The 19,836-nt window shown below is 33.1% G+C and overlaps 1 protein-coding gene across 7 annotated transcripts in view; it reads left to right on the top strand.

The window, feature by feature from the left end:
• Positions 1-19,836, top strand: part of LOC115890735 — a 354,534-nt gene that overhangs the window by 242,950 nt on the left and 91,748 nt on the right. For 6 of the 7 annotated variants that reach the window (XM_030911047.1, XM_030911051.1, XM_030911052.1 and 3 more), the window contains exon 11: positions 15,915-15,962. The exons of the other annotated variant lie outside the window; for it this stretch is intronic. In XM_030911047.1, the coding sequence (XP_030766907.1) occupies positions 15,915-15,962 (48 nt within the window). The remainder of the gene's footprint in view (positions 1-15,914; positions 15,963-19,836) is intronic. 7 annotated transcript variants of the gene reach the window in all.

Here is a 19,836-nt window from a genome sequence, read left to right as displayed (position 1 = left end):
TTGATTAACCCGTTTACGAGTTATCGCCGATTTCTTTTTAAATATTTCTCCTTTCTTATGGCCCTGTATTTACTTATGAGGACCAGTCAAGGTAAAAGATAACTGTCAAATGAAATTGTCATTTCAGAAATTTACCTATTTAGTGCTTTATTATTATAAATATTGTCATTTCAGACCGGATTTCACCAGTTTAGTGTAGGGAATTATAATCAGAGAAATACATTTCTACAATAAACATCTTTTATATATATTTACACGTAAAAAATAATATAAATTGTTGTTATCAAATATGTAAAATAATTGTAAATTATAAAAAAATGAAAAATTCTAGTGATAAAAAATCTATATGTATAGTTGTTATATAAAACTTGAATTTACCTTCCAAGATTTGTTGTGTGGGGGTGGACAAATTTGTGGTGGGCTACTTCTTACTTCTTGTTACTACATACATATATTTTTTAAATATTCTTTCAAAAAATTTGCTAATTTAAGTGTATAATAATAGTTTCAGTGAGTAATTAATAAGAATTTAAAAATAAATAAAATAACAAAGCTTCTAGAATTGTTTTATTTTTTTTTGTGGATAAATTCGAATTTTCGGATATTCTTAAAAATAGGATATTCTTGTGATTGAAGTAACTTTTATCCTTGTATATCCTGTTTTTTTAAATGGCCCCAGAGAAAGAAATCATTTGGCGACAATATCAGGAGAATATTGCTGGTCAATTATTCATTGAATTTAGGCCAATAAGGGTAATGGTTAAATTCATTATTAAATATTCCCGTAACAGTCAAGGTAACGTCCCTGGCAGCCATCCATTTAATGACGATCGACGACATTCCTGATTTTACATATAAATGACAGCGATCATCATGTCAAAGCCATCGGTAAAATATGATTTTCGATGTCGTTTTGTATAATATTTATGTCATTTTATTATGTAGAAATAATGGGGAATGTCATCGATCGTAATTTCCCTGCCAACTGGACGTCGTTTTTTGTCGATTATACGGTATAATAATGAATCTAGCCAACCCTCACACTTGCTTTTACGGATTCAATGAATTTTGAACATTGGGTTATTCATTTAAGAAATTGTGCATTCGTCAAACAAACAAGGCGCCGTTTTTTCAATCATACAGTATATATGTATATACACGTTTAAAATATATGTTATTACATTATTTTTTATTTAATTATACATTATACACACGCTAATAAATAAATAATTGTCTTGATAATCAGTCCACTGTGACTGTTAAGTAAATTTTGCATTATCGACTTAGATATTCTAATATTATAAAGGTAAGACTATAAAATACAAAATTGTATATGCATTTTCAAGAATGAACGATATATTAGTTTATGTCGTTTAAATATTTCGTAACGCTCTAGTGTACAAGCTAATTTCTGATGCTACGCCATTGTGAGAATCTTGCATGGTGACAACTTCCACGCACAATAAAGCTTCCAAGTCTGTCCCCTCTCTTCCCTTGTCTAAGCAGCCGTGCTGATATCGGATCCGGATCTAAAGGAACCTTTTGGAACTAAATAAAAGACTAGTTTACGATTATGGATTTTCCAGGCGATCGGTTTGCTAGGATAGGCGCAGGGGAGTGCCCGCACGTATGTTATCGGATCCGGACATAGAGGAACTAATTCAAAAGACTAGTTCACGGGAATCTATTCAGTCGGCTAATACGAGATATAATAGGTATGACGACGATGGATTGTCGTGGATACTGTTTTTGGATTTTAGTTTGTTTTTAAATATTTTATGGGAATGTTTTACCTTAGGTCCTCAAAATTAAGAAATATCTTATAAAACGAAGTAGATATGAATTTTGGACAAAACAAAAGTTTTGAAGTGAGGAAAAATGCAATTTTTCCTAAAATTTTGTAATATTTGCCATAAGAAAGGAGAAATAATTAAAAAGAAATCGGTTAGGTTAGGTTGGAATTAGGTTAGGTTTAATCACAATTTTCAAAAAGACTTAAATTTTATGTCTTAAGTCAGCTTTCAAAGAATGAGTTTTAATGACTTAATTTTATTTTAATGACTTAATTTTAACTCATTTTTAATGACTTAAATCAAAAAAAGACTTAAGTTTTCTGTGAGCTTGCAGTATGTATGGTATACTTCCAGGCTTCCTGATCCTTATTTTGCTTTTAGAAATTGAAATTTCAAACGTATTTGCTAGCTATAATCGGATACTTACACGGTTTTCTATAATAACTATTTAAATTAATCTCGGATTAAGCTGGATACTTAAGTCCTATTTTCATTACTAATGCAGCAAAAATAGAATAATCCAGGATTTGCTTTAATTTGTTTTCAGTAGATTATTTATCAACGTAATCACGCAGCGCTCTTATAAATAGAATATCCTTCTATATAAATATTTAATCCTATTAAAATATTCTATAATAAATAGAAATTTTAAACTTAATTGCAATATAGATTATTTATAAAGGATTTACTTTTATATAGCTCAAACCAATGATTAAGCTTGAACGACACAGCGTTGCCCACTTTTTTATATTTTCTTTTTATCAAAATATTTTAGGAAACTAAAATAAATTAATTATAAATATATAAACAGTTATTATTTCAACTTATATCAACAAAACTCACCTTTTTAACAGCACTTAAGGGACATAAAGGCTCATTACTACCGCTTTCGCGATAGTCAAAACTATTCTATTTAAGTTCTGATGAGTTTCCATCGATTTTTAAGCTAACAACTATCCACTTCGCACTAATAAAGGTTCTAAAAGAACAATGTCCGAAAGACTGTCTGCTAGTAGACATTTTGAAATCAAAGTATCACAACACTCTTTAGTTAAACCAAAAACTCCTAATTCAAAACTAAAGTATCAAAACGAATGACAATGTCAGAAAATAAACAAATAAATGCGGCAACACGATATTTTTTGCAGCAGAACTATCATCTGAATCCCCAGAGCGAAATTTAAATTCCAGTTAGTTAGCCCGGCGACGAATATGTTGCCATGGTTGGCAACAATGATTTTAAAAATCGCACCCTCGATTATGTAACTAAAAGTTTAATTAATATGAAATATATATGGCTAGTGATATTCAACCGTTGGGTCGATTTAGTTGAATTGGTGCGTTGGAACGAAGCTATTATAAGCTTGAAATTTTAGGAAAACCAATAACAAAGTTTTTTTGATTTTGTTAAAATTTTAGCAGTATATCAATGTACATACACTCTGTATATTAAGTTTACAAGCGAAACTACAAACGCGAGATAAAAAGAGAATATACAGAAGATAAAAAATTGCCTAAAGGTAAGAAAAACAAGATACATTTTCAAGGCAGGTTAAATATTTATCTGACAGTCTGGCCCCATGAATTTTTAACAAGTTTTTCGTAGGGCTCACAATAAACGAAAGAGCTACTTCATATTTTATACATAGATCTCCAAATGCAGGGTGCAATTTGGGCAATAAGCTCGAAGAAATGAATAATATACGATACAGTGAGTCGTAAAGTCCATGAAGTTTGCAAGATTACAAGATTAATTTTTAATTTAAGCTAAAGCTTCTAATAATTCACTTGGACGAAAATAAAGCTTTAATTTTACTGTCGGTAAAGATTTATGTCTATAAATTGTGACATTTAATTAGTATATTTATACAGTTGCTAGAGAACTTATACAGGGTGGCGCCTCTCATACGATAATGGCATACCGCGGAAGCTTCAAGGAGAACGGTAGTTTATATCGAAATAAAATTTTGGCAGCATATGTAAGTTAACTGAAAGCATTTTATAAAAATATATAGAATTTAGAGGGTATCCCCAAAAAAAGTTACACATCAAAGTTGGGTTTTTTCTAATGGAACACCCTATATATTAATTGATTTTCGGATTCTAGGAAAAAAATAAAGGTGAGTTTTATTAAAGAAGCATATACCTAAATCTAACGATTTTGACATATTTGACATTTTGTGAAAATGAAGAGTAAATTTTAAATTTCGATAACAGCTACCTAAATTTTAGCTAACCTTGTATAGCCTGATAAGGTTAATTACAGTAACCATTGTATGTTAAACCAAATTGAAATTTGACCCGAAAAGTTATACAGGATGTGATAAAATTAATATGGAACATTAGTCACTTCCAAAAGCAAGTTACTCCTTTATTTTAAATAGAAGACCCAGTATATTATTCCGGTGTTCATTGGGGAATTTATTTATCTTCAAAATATTATTAAGGTTGCTTACCCCTCAGACAAAGAATTTCGCAGATATTTTAATTTTTATGATTTTGCGTTAGTAGATCTTTATTATTTGAACAATCTAGGTGGCTATGATATACCTTTTGTTAATTTAACAAAAATTAAAGAATGTAGAGTTAAATACCCAACGGTAATAAAAACATACACGTTTAAATCATATTTTAATTATTACACACTTAAAACTAGATATAAACCTATAATTATGTGATAAAAATTAGCTAGATGAAATCAAATGCTCAAAATTCATCCTTTCCTGGCCTGTTAACTGCATAAAATGATTGTAGGAAGGATCTTTAAGGATCTTTTCATTTTAAAAGGCATATGTGGAGTTCTACCTCTAAAAGCAGCTACAATAATTTCTCTCATGTTGTCGACAATAGTTGCTAGAGTTTTTTAAACACTGTCTTTAACATATCCCCATAAAAAACAGACTAGATAAAATCAGGAGCATTTAAGTATTCTTTTAATAGAATCATATAATTTTTTTCTGATGTAGGATAAGTTTGCATTTTCGGCAAATTTCGGAGAAATTTTTTTGTTTTAACTGACACAAAATGATAACTAGTTGTTAAAGTTGGACTAGTTAGACAGCTATCTAGATTTTATCAAATAATATAGATCTACCCAGATCAAATCATGTAAATGAAAATATCTAGGAAAATCTTTGTTTGAGGGGTAGGCAACCTTAATAGTATTTTGAAGAGACATGAATTATCCATTGAATATCGAAATAATATACTGGGTGTTCCATTTAAAGTAAAAGATTAACTTGCTTCTAAATATGGCCAATGTTCAATATTAATTTTGTCTCACTCTGTATAACTTTTTGGATCAAGTTTTAATTTGATTTAAAGTACAATAGTTAATTTAACTACATATTAGGCTATATCAGGTAAATTCCAATTTAGGTAGCTTTTATTCTTATATAAAAATCGTTCTTTATTTCTAGAAAATGTTAAATATGTAAAAAACCTTACATTTTAGTCATATACTTCTCTAATGAAACTCACCTTTATTTTCCTCCTAGAATCCGAAAATCAATTAATATATAGGGTGTTCCATAACAAAAAACACAACTTTGATGTGTAATTTTTTTGGGGATACCTTGCAGAACTCTCTATATTTTGAAAAAGTGCTCTGAGTTAACCTACATATGCTCACAAAATTTCATCTCAATACAAACTGTCGTTCTCCTTGGAGCCTCCGCGGCGTATGAGAGGCGCCACCCTGTATATATAAGAACTGTAAATATAAAACACTCATTTATCAATTAATAATGTCCTCCAAGATCGAACTAGGGACTAGCTAGTTCCTAAAAGAATTTCCGTGAAAAACTTCTCCCTATAAAAACAGGTCTTAATTCGGAAGTTTCAGGATGAAGGGGCAAAAGTTACCGGTCCCATTAAAATTCTTGGGAGTTAACGTTCAGATAAAATTAATGGCCTCGTCCACGTTCCTCTTTCCCGACGAGCAACTCTGTTAAATTGAGTTTAAGATTTTCATTCTGGAAATTAATAAATGAAACATAAGGTCGTGATGACAGTGATGGCTTTTTGACGGTTCAAAGTCAGTAAAATTTAATGTAACTGGTCTTTGTGTAATAAAAACTGTGACACGAGAATTTTATATATTAGATGTATATCATTATTCACTTAAAAATTTCTAAATCCGCTCCTGGCGTGACCCCCACCAAAGGAACCCAGATCGGAAAAACAGGCAGCCTTCGCGCATTATAAAATAGAGCATTTGTTACCTCTTTCCCTTCTAACCTCTTTGGGCGAGTGCTACGTCTATACTTTGCCTAGTTAATAGACCACGACTATACAGCTACGTCGTCGGCTACGGAGGCGAGAACAAGGTCATATAAAGTGGCAGAAAAAGAACAAAGGATTTGTTTCCTTACACTATGGTAATAAGGTGTTCTGGTGTTTCCCCATTTTCCCCACAGAATCTGCATTCGCCGTTGTTTCTCAGCTTCAGCCTACTGAGATGTTCGTCGAGGAGACAGTCTCCTGTTAGAAACCCCGTGATAATCCGAAGATTGTTTTTACTTAAATCAAGGAAAATCTCTGCATTTCTATGTAAGTTACTATAATTTATTCTTGACATTACAAAAAATAATCATCGACAATTCGAAATAAGCTTATTTTAACTCTATATTTTACCCTCTCCTATTTCAATTACTCTATCTCTAAATAAAGCGAATAAAAATGCGCCTGGAGAAATTCCTCTTTCATAAAATAAAAATAAAGGAAATCTTATCCTGGCTTTTGCAAATTATCTCCATCGGGAAAAGGTAAATTTCGAAATATCAAAAACAAAGAAAAAATGGAGAAATAAAGAGAATTTTAGAGTAAAAACAACAAGTACCTCCTTCAAGGACTTTAATTATAAAAAGAAGGGCTTTATTTCCAGGAAAAACTTTATGAAATTTTAATTATCAAATTACATCGTAAAGTCTTCTTCGAAAATTTTTCTGCCATACTTAGGAAAACTAAAATACTTTGACATAAAATCCTTCTCGAAAAAAGTTCTAGTGTTTTCCAATATTTACAAGAAATATTTATTTCTTTGGTTTACAAAACAGTGATGTAGAGCGATTAAGGCGAATTTTTGCGCAAATTTTCTTACATATTCGTACCGATGATGTGGTTACACTGGATGCATCGTATTACCTACTACTATACGTGTTAAAAAATGACCATGAAACAAAGAGTTAAGTGGTCAAGCAATCTTTCTTGAAACTAGATATACGACTATGTAATCGAGAGATAAGAAAAGGACCAGCATAGCTCTGTAGATGATGCGGTAAATTCAGACCAATAGTCACCTTATATGTACTATCTTTCTATTGTAACAGTCAAATTTCCTCGCAACGACCTCTCTGTGCTAACTCATGAAACATCGCAAATAGCTATTATTTTTGCATCATGTTTACTATAATTTTATTGGTAAATATTATTTTATTTAAATTATACGATTATGCAACCCGATATACACCGCGATATTATACATATATTGTCACTGATGCCGACCAGCAGTAGGCTTTTTGTCCATCTCTCTATATATCTTTGATCATCACTTTTGTCCGTCACTTGCAGTGTCAGATCAAATCAGATGTTTTTGGATTTATTTATCCTTTGTTTGGGTTATTGAAATTTTATAATTATCAGATAAAATTTCGTAGTTAAATTGGTTATTTTTGATGTGGATCGCAGAGTGCAATTCGTTCTTTTAATTGTGGAATTTCTGAGTTTAATTCGTTCATTGACCGGATATGGAATATGGCTGAGGAGAAAACATCATTTTTTATTTATGCCTTTTTGTGAGTTGGACTAGTCAAGATATATAGTTCTCTATCTATATCCTGGAGGGAGGTTTCCGGTTGAAATCTGATTTTGTGAAGGAAATCGAATCCTTGCATCACTTCTGGTGTACTCCCCGGCTGAAGAGTGTCGTCGTGAATAACTGGCTGCCGTTCCGTGAAGCATTCCCTGTTGGTGATTAGCAGGTCTTCATAGTGAAGGATTAAGTCTTCCGGAACACATTTGGTCATGGTTGTATTTTGTGGGATTTACATGGACCACCGACCAGTTTCCATAGTGGGATTAAAATAGCCTTTTTCCGACCGATATCCAGATTCCACGTGCCCAAGAAGTCCCCGAACAGTTTCAAGGTATGCTATAATTCTTCTGCCTATTCTAAGTCAACGCTCAACTGATTTTTGTTCATATTGTTGTCTGGTTTTCGACTTTTCCACGCCCACGTGGTGTAGAAAGATTAGTTGAGTGTTATCTTTCTTAAGTCTTATTTGGTTGTTCGTAATTGTAGAGCAAGAAAACCGATCCAGACCGTACAGCACAGAACAGTCCAGAAATTCATCCGTTCCTGTTGCCCGTGTGTAGAGTTACCCGTTGGACATCATAAACCCTCATTGAGGTAAAGTTCAGATTTGATTAGTCCTTCTTTATTACCTTTATTAACTGCTACACGTTGTGCTGGTCCTTGTTCTATAATTGAGGCTCTTTTCTAAGACAACCAATGTTATTTAGGGTTTTTATGTCACCTGTTGAAGTCCTACACCTGCCTGGTATCTGTACGTTTCCTGACGGGCTCCAGTGACAGTACACCCAGCTGCTGTAGCTACCCCATTGCTATACACCGAAGCTCAGCCGGAGGAACTTCCGAGTAGTTTTCAAGTTCTTGTCAAGACCATTACACTGTAGAGTAAGATCGTCTAGATATTAGTTAGATTTAGTTTGATATTTGTATTCCGCCCTTAGAGCATACTTAGTTTAAGTTAAGGGGGATGACGTCATAGATTTAGTTTTTATTGATTTAAATTCTGACTTAATATATTTCAATCATTTACATTTCATTCATTTCTTTTCTTTATAACTTTTTAATATTTTAATAAATTGCTTAGATATTTTTAGTAGTATTATTTACAGTCTAGTCTCATAGTTAAGTTAGAATCGCTTAAGTACAAATAGTTATAGAATATTTGAAGTTCATGATAATTGCACTCAACAGTTCGAGGTTAGTGTTGAAGTCTACTTAATAGTTACATCTTTATTGCCGAGTTCATAGAGTATAATCTCGTGGCGCCCTTTTATTAATATCTTTGAATCCCGACCACCCGGCTGTTAAAATTAAAAAGCTAGTGGCCTCTATGCAACTCATTACCGATTAAGTAAACTTGTGTTTTATTGAACTTCAAATTAGAAAGGGCGTGGCAACATCTAAAGCAGCGTTAAACGGGATCATCTCAGTAACCATCAATTCGAAGTTTTTTTAATTTTTTTCCTTGATTTAAATAAGAACAATCTTTGGATTATCACACGATTTTTAAAAGGACACTGCCTCCTCGATGAACATCTCAGTAGAATGAAGCTAAGAAACAACGACGAATGCAGATTCTGTGGAGAAAATGGGGAAACAACAAAAATTATTTGCAGTTGGTACAAGTGTGTTTATGAACATGATTACAACAACGAGAGAGAATCTAATCTAATCACCACGAGTGTTATAATCATGTTTAAATGCACGTATCATGTACAACGTTTTATCTACAACCGAAAAATAAGGAAATGAAAAAAAAAGCTTTATTGTACAAAAAGCCAAAACAGTTTCATTGACAAAGCATTCACAAAACAAAAAAGCACAAAAACAAATATACAAATAATAAAAAAATTGTCATAAAACACAAATCAATTCAAAAAAATTTACGTCATAAAATTACAAATAAAACATATATGGACATTGCAGAACACAGGCGTATCTAGAAAATTTTACAAAAGGAAAACTGTAAATGGATAAAAGCATGTTATATATCATAAAATCAAGAGTTATAAAATATTAAATAGTAAATATTAAATACTAGACCTTTAACCAGTGTGTGAGATGATCAAAATTTTAAAATTCAAAATTGTTCATGATTAAACATCAACAAAAAAGTCGTTTACCTCATATAGGGCTCTCTCCAGTAAGTATGTTTCAGAGCTTTGCGAAATGCGGGAAAGAATGAAAGTGACTTGATATTCGAAGGCAAATGATTGTACATTTTCTTGGCATTTTACAGTATTGAGCCCTTAACTAGTTCTGAGCTCGGGGTTGGCAGATAAATATCGTGCTCCGGATTCCTAAGTGGAAAGTTGTGAGAAGGCCTTTCCGGAATAGAGAATATGTGCTTGCGGATTAAGCAAACGGATTCAAAAATGAATAAGGAAGGAGGGTCAGTATTTTGAAATTTTTAAAGAAATTCTGGCAGTGAGTTCTACTGTTTAGTCCCAATAAGTATCGAACTGCTAACTTTTGAAGTTTTAAAATACGATCAAATTTTGTCGCGCAGCAAGTACCCCAGAATGGAAGGGCATAACGAAGATGCGACTCAAAAAGGGCATAATAGACCATTCTAGAGGTTGATGAGTTAAGTTCCTTAGAAACTGATCTTAGCGCAAAACAGGCAGAGCTTAGTTTCTTTGATAAGGCTTCGATGTGCAAGTCCCATTTTAACGAGTTGTCTACAACAAGTCCTAAGAATCTCACAGAGTCCACAACGTCAATAGTGGTGTTATTAAGTACAAAAGGTTGTATAGTACTTTTATATGACAAAACTTTAGTTTTTGAAAGGTTGAGGCATAGGAGATTAGAATCGCACCAAGATTTAATGGTGCGTAAGTCACTGGATATAGTATTATATAGTGCCGTAACATCTGGGCCGCTCCAAGTGAAACTAGTATCATCCGCAAAGAGGCAGATTTTACCGCTAATATCTAGATTTGCAATGTCGTTGATAAACACCACAAATAAAATAGGGTCAAGTACTGAACCCTGAGGAACACCATATTCTATAGGCTTACAAGAAGACATACACGTATCAATTCTCACAAGCTGCCTTCTGTTGCCAAGATACGACTTAAGCCATTCGAGCGGCATATGCTGTTTTAATTTTAATTTTCGTTTATTAGTTTTAGTTTTCGTTTATTAGTCGCCCACCTTTAACACCTTTAACTATGACATTTGACACATTTTTTTACTAAAAAAATTGCTTGTTTTTTATGCCTTAATGAACCGGAGAAGTATACTGGACACGCTTTTAGACGCACATCTGCCTCTGCTGGCGGACTCGGGGGCAGATTTACTAATGGTTAAGCGTCATGGAGGTTGGAGAAGTAGTTCCGTCGCAGGGGGATATACAGATACATCAAAAGAAAACAAGAAAATTGTTGCGCAGCACATTTTGGGATCAAGAATCGCTGAGGAAGCATGCCAGCCCGAGTGCGAGCCAAACCGATCAACAGCCCAATCTATTTCAGTTAGACCTTCACTATTATCATCGTCGTCATCATCAGCAGCAGGAATTGTTTTGAAGAAGTGTAAAAAATGTGTTATTAATATTTATAATAATTAGTAGTAGGAATTTGTATCAAAAATTAATATATTTAGATGTTCGTAGTTGTTTTTAAACGGTTTTATTTAGCTCGACCCGTACGGTATTTATTTATTTGTTTGTTTATTTGGGTCAAAATTAGAAATTGAAATTTAAGTACCTTCCTGTTGTCAGATTGATCTGAAATTTGGTACACACCTTTAGTTCCGATGACAATACAATATAGTAATATCAATAACATTGTAAATCTAAGATGGCCGCCGGTACAAAATGGCGGATTTCATATTTTTCCACAACCCCCTCAATATGGGTATCAAATGAAAGGGCTACACTAGTAGAATACTGTCATTATGACAAAATTTAAAATCCAAGATGGACGTCGTTACAAAATGGCGTATTATGCGAGGGCATGAGTAGTCGTGTCCAAAACAGTTGTGTCCGAGATTGTGTGACGTTAGAAGGACAGATAAAAAAAATAGGTGATTAGATGTACCTACGTAGTTAACGGTAGCTTTACCACCCAAGTTAAGGTAATAGGTTAAAACGTGCTGAAGACTGTATGGCATTAGGGTGGCTAAAAATGTAATGTCGCAAACGTTTTCCCCTCAAGATTGGGCGCCTGTTGTTGTATATTATAGCCTTGTCCCTCTACTGGACCTCTGGGGGGGGGGTCGACCGTTAAAATGTCCATTACTCGTGGAAACAACATGGAAACAATAAATAAAAAAACAAACAAAAAAAAAACGAAACTGTTACACAACGAAAAAGAAGGCTCGAAAAGACGAAAGAAAAGTATAGAACGAAACGTGCAAAAGAAAGTGAAAATGAAACCTATAGTCTTAGAGAACGGTTAGCAACAGAAACACCTGAGCAACATGATGCCAGGGTTAATAGCACAACGTGAGAGACAAAGGCAGCTGGTAGAGTCAGAAAACACCTGAGCGTCATGAGTCCAGGCTAGCATCACAACGTGACAGACAGAGAGAGTTGTTAGCGGCAGAAACACCTGAGCGTCATGAGTCTAGGGCTGGCATCACAACGAGAGACAAAAAGAGTTGTTAGCGTCAGAAACACCTGAGCGTCATGAGTCTAGGCTAGCATCAGAACGCGACAGACAGAGAGATTGTTAGCGTCAGAAACACCTGAGCGTCAGATTGTAATAAATTATCAGGTAAAAAAACCATGTAATAATGATGCACTAAATGAATTAAAATAGAATGAGGAATATTCGGTAGGCATTTCCGTTAAATACTAAAATCTAGAAAATAAAAAATCGATAAAAAACTTTTTAAGTTAAACGGTTTTATCTTATGTGCACTGAAAACTAGAAAATAATAATAACAATTAGGTATTTTGAACTTCTAGTTCAGAAATATTTTAGTACTAACAGCAGAATAGCTTTTAGGCATATTAGACTAAAATAAAAACGTGGGGCCCATTAACTATTGCTGTAATACTTTCTTCTATACTAAGTGTGGATTGCATCGACTTACTATAATTGTAACTGGAGATTTTGACAATCAATAACCAGCCGTGGCAGCTTCACCAGCGAACGCCGAGCTCATGATCTACCAAAGTATAAAGATATGCTTTTGCCATAGGTAGGATTTCAGAGGTTTCACGTTTTTATTTTAGTCTAATATGCCTAAAAGCTATTCTGCCTAGTACTAAAATATTTCTGAACTAGAAGTTCAAAATACCTAATTGTTATTATTATTTTCTAGTTTTCAGTGCACATAAGATAAAACCGTTTAACTTAAAAGTTTTTTACCGATTTTTTATTTTTGCCTTAATGAACCGGAGAAGTATACAGGACACGCTTTTAGACGCACATCTGCCTCTGCTGGCGGACTCGGGGGCAGATCTACTAATGGTTAAGCGTCATGGAGGTTGGAGAAGTAGTTCCGTCGCAGAGGGATATACAGATACATCAAAAGAAAACAAGAAAATTGTTGCGCAGCACCTTTTGGGATCAAGAATCGCTGAGGAAGCATGCCAGCCCGAGTGCGAGCCAAATCGATCAACAGCCCAATCTATTTCAGTTAGACCTTCACTATTATCATCGTCGTCATCATCAGCAGCAGAAATTGTTTTGAAGAAGTGTAAAAAATGTGTTATTAATATTTATAATAATTAGTAGTAGGAATTTGTATCAAAAATTAATACATTTAGATGTTCGTAGTTGTTTTTCATTATTATAAAAACTAGTTGTTTTATAGATTCATAACATCACTAGTTGTGTTATGATTCTCATAACGTAACTGAAATACTAAAAAAATAGTTATGTAAAAACGTTATAACTAAACGGTTGTAGATAAAAAAAATTACTGTATTTATTACTGTAAAACTTTATTTTCTGGGCTGAATTTTAGAATTTAGAATGAGTGGGAGGGGGGCTAATTACTGCGACCTTACAGATCCATTGTGTCCCCCTTTCTTGAGTCATAACTCATCATACAGTCCCAGGGCTTTGACAAAAGTTCTCCATCTCCAATATCAGTCGTACCAAAATTCATGGCACGATTCTGGGCTGAGATCAATGTAAATGTTGTGTGTTTTACTATTACACTATGGAAATAAACTACAATAAAAATGATAATTAATTTAGACTACAAAAACAAACATTATTTATTTATTATGTTAAACCATTAACTTTTTACAAAGTCGTAAGGTATAACCTTACCCTTGTCAATAAGACAAAAACACGTCCTTACAAGACAACATCAAATAAAGTTAAGGGGAACAAGTGGCAGAAAGTCGTTCCAGATGTACTAAGGACGGCTTAAAGACTTGATGAAGGCGCCGTAATTGATCCCTTGGAGCTAATTTTAATTACACATATTAGACCCTTTTCGTTTAATGGATTTGCCGTAATACCTTTCATTAGAACATTGGGAATCTTCTTGAAGTTCGATTTTTTAGGTCTTGTAAGCGTGTCTAGTTTAATTGTAGTAAATAATTTTTGGTTTAGGGTAAGAAAATAGAATAGACATGTATAAAGGTAGAATAACCATATAATCTGATTTTTTTCAAATGTCACAAAAGTATTAATTTTTGCGACGTGATTGACAATATAAAAAGTAATTTTAAAAGTAAAGCACTTTAACGCCTAAGCTTAGGAAGGAGCATAATGCTATCCATGTATTCATGCCAAAGATTCATGCATGGTGGGCGGAAAAAGCACTCTAGGGTTTGGCACATTTGAATTTGATTTGAAATTTTGTGGATTTGTCAGTCTTTACGGAGCTTATTTTATGTTATTTGTTATTTATTCTACTACTGATAATTGTATAAAGGTAGTAAATCTAGATGGAAATTGTGGCAGAAATTAAATTAACAGTGACACTATCGCGATTTATCGAAAAAGACTCTAAAATAGTTGGTTGTGTAGCGTGCGGTAGATCTCGGCAAAAATTGAGTGAAATAATGGAACGACTTTTCGCTAGTAAGTGACTATATAATATACATACGTGTAGTAAACCGATCATTTATGAAATTCACTTAAATTAACTTCAAATTATATATTTTTTCTTGCATTTTAGCTTTTATTTATTACTTATCAAAGATTAGATGTCAAAGAATTTAGATACGTTAATTTGACTTACCTGCTTCAGTAGCGTATCGGATGTTTGTGTTAATAAATACTTATTATAACTAATCTATTTTTATTAGAATTATATATTTTTATAACAATTTTAATAACTACCAACATTTATTCACAACGTAAAATAAAACAACAAATTATTGAGTCTACCCCACGTCTATCCTACATCATAGTTATACTATTTGGAACGTTTTAAATTGTTTAAAAAATTATTTGTGGCATTAAATAAAAAATAGCATGTTCTATTCAGAGTAAAAATGATACTTTTTGTGCCCCGGATGTATGTCAACATACAGCCTCACCGCAAAAAGTGTAATTTTTACTCCTAATAAAAACAATATACTATTATTCCAAAAAAATACATAGGTATAGACATTTTTTAATATACTATTAATTTTGACGTAAAAAACAAAAGCAATGGATATACAGGGTGTCCCAGAAATAAGTGCAAATATTTTAACTGGTAGTATACTTCAACCCCAGAAACACGCCTCTGAGGGTTTTTTCGCGGAAAAAAAAATTTGAAAATTTGAAAATTTTTTTGGAATTTTTTTTAGTTTTTAGTTAAAAAACGTAATTTCTTGATAATATGGCAACATAGGTATTAGATTAAATTTACAAGAAAGACAATCCAAAAAAGATCTAGTGGCTCTCAAAATTTTAGCAAAAAATCATTTTTTTTTTGGAAATTTTCGAAGTAAAATAACTTCGTTATTTTTGACTTATTTGAAAAACGATAAAGAGAAAATATGTTTCTTTTATCGAGATCTACCACCCCTTAAAATATTTGCACTTATTTCTGGGACACCCTGTATAAGCGACATATTTTAATGCTAAAAAAGTGTCGATCGCTAAATTAAAATATATTTACATATTTATTTATGTTAAAGATACTTGTAAATTTATTTAAATAATATAATTGAGTTATAATAATAACATTACTATAGGCCTGCGGTTTTTGTATGTAGTTTCGTACAGTTTCCATTAATAGTAGTATTTTCGTTTTTTTACTAAAATTAAAACACATTAAATCCATTATTTTCCGAAAATTTTCATAAAATTAAGAGATATACTTTTCGGAAAAACATGGATATACGTAGTGTTTGGTTGAATTTTATTATTGATGTTGTTCAATATTGTTTTCATCCATACCAGACCAAAAAACCAAATGTACGCCGCAGTATCAACAATAATGTCGATGAGGTAAATAACATTTTTCATTTTGCTCATTAGTACTAACACTCGATTCACCACTCGATCACGTGATAGAATTTCAGTTCACATACGAGTTTATCACTTATCACAATTTGTAATATTCTGCATTTTATTTTATTTTACGCATATCTCTCTCACAATCACTATTACACAGCAAAATATACAGGGTCGTCCGAACTGTATTCCGGCAGCATATTCTACAGATAAAAATAGGTAAAAAAGTTCGTATAAATGTATGTTCTAAAATGCTTAGTTTCAGAGATACAGGGTGTACAAGTTTCATTTTTGTTTCGACTTTTTCCAAATAACTTATGAAGTAACATCAATATTTGGATGAAAATTGGTGTTTGGGAGTTTTCTGACATGAGAAATTTGATTTTGATGTCAATATGACTTCTACTTGTAGAGGACGCCACCTATATATTTATTAACTGGTTTGAAAAGTGAGAACTTTTCGTCCGTACCTGTATAAAACTACTGAGTACCTGTATAAAACTACTGAAAAAATCGCTACGAGTAATGGTTCTCGAGATATTTGGAATCAAAATTATCAATACCTGTCATCATTGACATAAATTAAACATGTTGAATAAATAGTTATTAGACTGAAATCATAAATTTGAAATGTTATTGTGCCAAAAGTTTAACAGAACTGTTTTATTATCATTTTTTCGAAGATTTTTTATCATCTACTCAACGTGTTTGTTTTTTTTGTCAATAATGACATGTATTGACTATTTCCATTCTAAATATTTTCAGAACGGTTATTTGTAGTGATTTTTACCAAGAGACATTTTTTACGTAGAAAGTCACGGAAATATATATTTCTTCACTCAGTAGTTTTATACAGGTACGGACGAGAGAAAAGTTATTATTCTTCAAAACAGTTAAAACACATGTAGGTGTTTATATATAATACCCCTACAAATAGGAGTCATATTGACATCAAAATAAAATTTCTCATGTTAAAAAACTCCCAGACACCAATTTTCACCCTAATATTGATGTTATTTCAGAAATTATTTGGAACAAATCGAAATAAAAATGAAACTTCTACACCCTGTATCTCCGAAACTAAGCATTTTAGGACATACATTTATACGAACTTTTTTACTTATTTTTATCTGCATAATATGTGCTGCCGAAGTTTCCGGAATACAGTTTGGACCACCCTGTATTTTATATTTTCATATTTGCATTTTTGTTTATTATGCATTCATTAAAATTGCTCTATATAAATTTATATACATAATTTACAGATTTTTCAACGTCAACAACAGAACAAAGTTTGAATAATTTATTAATGTATTAATATTATTTTTAATATTTTATATTAATGTCTATAGTGTTATTTTACATCACATTTAACAGGCTATTACTATTTTATTTTTGACGAAAGAATGTTTATTAAAAAGACTTTAGAATAAACACCCTATACCCTTTAATTTTAAATATTATTTTGCCGGTCAAAAATCCTTACATCCTTGCATGACTTTGAGGACAGTAAGCGCCATCGCCATTGAGAAATAAAGAAAAGTACAGGCCAAGTAAATACTGTCTAGGACTTAATCTTAGAGGTGTGTAGTTTGTGAACGAACTAGTTCCAATGAACTATTCCGAATTCCGACCCTCAAATGAAAGGAACTAGTTCCCGGTTTTTCAAAGAACAAGTTCCAAAATAATATGCGACAGCGACGGATAAAGGCTGATTCATGGTACACCGGGCCGTACCCGAGCCGGGCACGTTTCGTAAAGTAGACACCGAGCCACGTCCGGGCCTTCAATATATGCTACACCGAGTGGACAACGGGATCATGTCCGTGCCAATTATATTCTAGAAAACAGTGTTGCCGCAGTGGTACATTTGTACCAAATTTGATACTTTTAATTCTATTTGGTACAGTGGTACTACATTTTCAAATCCAGGATGATTTAGTACAATAATTATTTCCCACGCGCACCGAAAATGAATAGATATTTAATAATTATTGTCGTTACTACATTTTCAAATCCAGGATGATTTGGTACAATAATTATTTCCCACGCGCACCGAAATTGAATAGATATTTAATAATTATTGTCGTTGATATTGCATTAAACGCGCTTACCGATACCATTCGGAGAAAATCCGCATTAATTAACGACGTATTATAAACGTTGTAATGTCTATAGCGTTGCCTATATTAAATAACCCGAAGAAAAAACTTGAAAATTTACTGTTTCTAACATGCTTCTATATTTGCGTTTTTTTTAAATAAAATTTAAGTTTTCCAAGTATTGTGTGTAGTATTAGAATTACTTAGAATTCTTCAACCTATACATACTTATAATTGGGTTTTCTGAATTTCTATTTCATGTTTTTCGTCTCGATTTGTGTCTTTCTCCAGGAAGTTTTTTTATGTAGAAATTTATGAAGAAATTCACAGCGACCAAACCGGTTAAAGTCATATGCAGATGTATTTTGTTGTGCTTTAAAAAATTGTACCAAAGTGGTACATTTTTAGTTTATAATGTGGTACGCGCTAAAAGTTGGGTGCGGCAACACTGCTAGAAAACAGTCGCTATAGGCCCGTAGACGAACGAAGTATTTAGCCCGGGCGACTCATTTATGTTTGCCGCAACGGGGCCGGACCGTAGCGGATCCGAGGAAAAATGTACACCGATATTTCTCGGACGGGGCACGGACGCGTTACGGCGAAGCTCGGCCCGTGCTCGGCTTAGCATGAATGCATAAGTATAAATAACATTTGACAATGTTTGGCCGTCCCTTCACCGTCGCACGGCCCCGGCCCGTCACGGTCTACCATGAATCAGCCTTAAGCCAGCGCGATGGTAGCCCGGTGCTAGGCAGGAGTGGGGAGTGCCAGCCGTGTGTTATCGGATACGGACCTAGAGGAACTAGATAAAAGATTAGTTTGTTTACGTACGGATCGGCCAGCGCAATTGTAGCCCGATGCTAGACGGGAGCGGAGAGTGCCCACCGTATGTTACCTGTCCCGGACCGAAAGGACTGAGAGGAACTAATTAGAAAACTATTTCATGGGAATCTATTCAGTCGGCAAAACCGAAATATAAAACAAGGCGACGACGATGGATTCGGCCTTGTCTATTGCCACAGCCGGTGTAATTACCACAGAAAATTGTCGTGGATACTGTTTTTTATTTCGTTCTTTGAATATTTTATGGGAATATTTCACTTTAGGTCCCTAAAATTAAGAAATATCTTATAAAACGCGAAGTAGATATTCTGAATTTTTAGATAAAAACAAGAAGCTTGAAGTGCATTTTTTTGTAAAATTTTCGTATTATTTGCTCCAATTGATTTGTGATATAGTTTTTTAAACTGTAATTTGAGTTTATTTTTTTTATCCGCAACGAAACTTACCCTATATGTTTTTGATATACGCAATTACACGTCTCATTATATTTCGTATATTATAAAAATTATACAGATTATACTGTGAATAGTTCTGACTGACAACGAAACCCATTAGCAAGCAACGGGGATGTCAAGGTTAGTCGGGATCTAATTTGAACTAAAGACCTAGTTCAAGGAAGAAGTTAACTAAAGACCTAGTTCAAATTCGTCTGGAAGAACTAGAACTAAGGAACTAGAATTCCCACTTCTACTTAACCTCGCCAAAATTATCGTCGATTGTCATTCCGCAGCCGTCTTTGACGCCGTTTTTTTTTTCGATCGCATGGTATTTTCGAACAAATATTAAATATTGATGTAAAAATAAATGTTCGAACATGATTTGTACAACACGACTTTTTATTTATTTTCTGCATTAAATGCGTCCCGTGCAATTACGTCATAATTCATCCGCATAAATCGTGCATTAAAAAGCTTGGCGCTTGA

This window comes from Sitophilus oryzae, unplaced genomic scaffold, assembly GCF_002938485.1.
Source record: "Sitophilus oryzae breed Bouriz unplaced genomic scaffold, Soryzae_2.0 scaffold_910_pilon_pilon, whole genome shotgun sequence".
NCBI lineage: Eukaryota > Metazoa > Arthropoda > Insecta > Coleoptera > Curculionidae > Sitophilus > Sitophilus oryzae.
The sequence above is the reverse complement of the archived record's forward strand: the minus strand, read 5'-3'. Positions and strand labels throughout refer to the sequence as shown.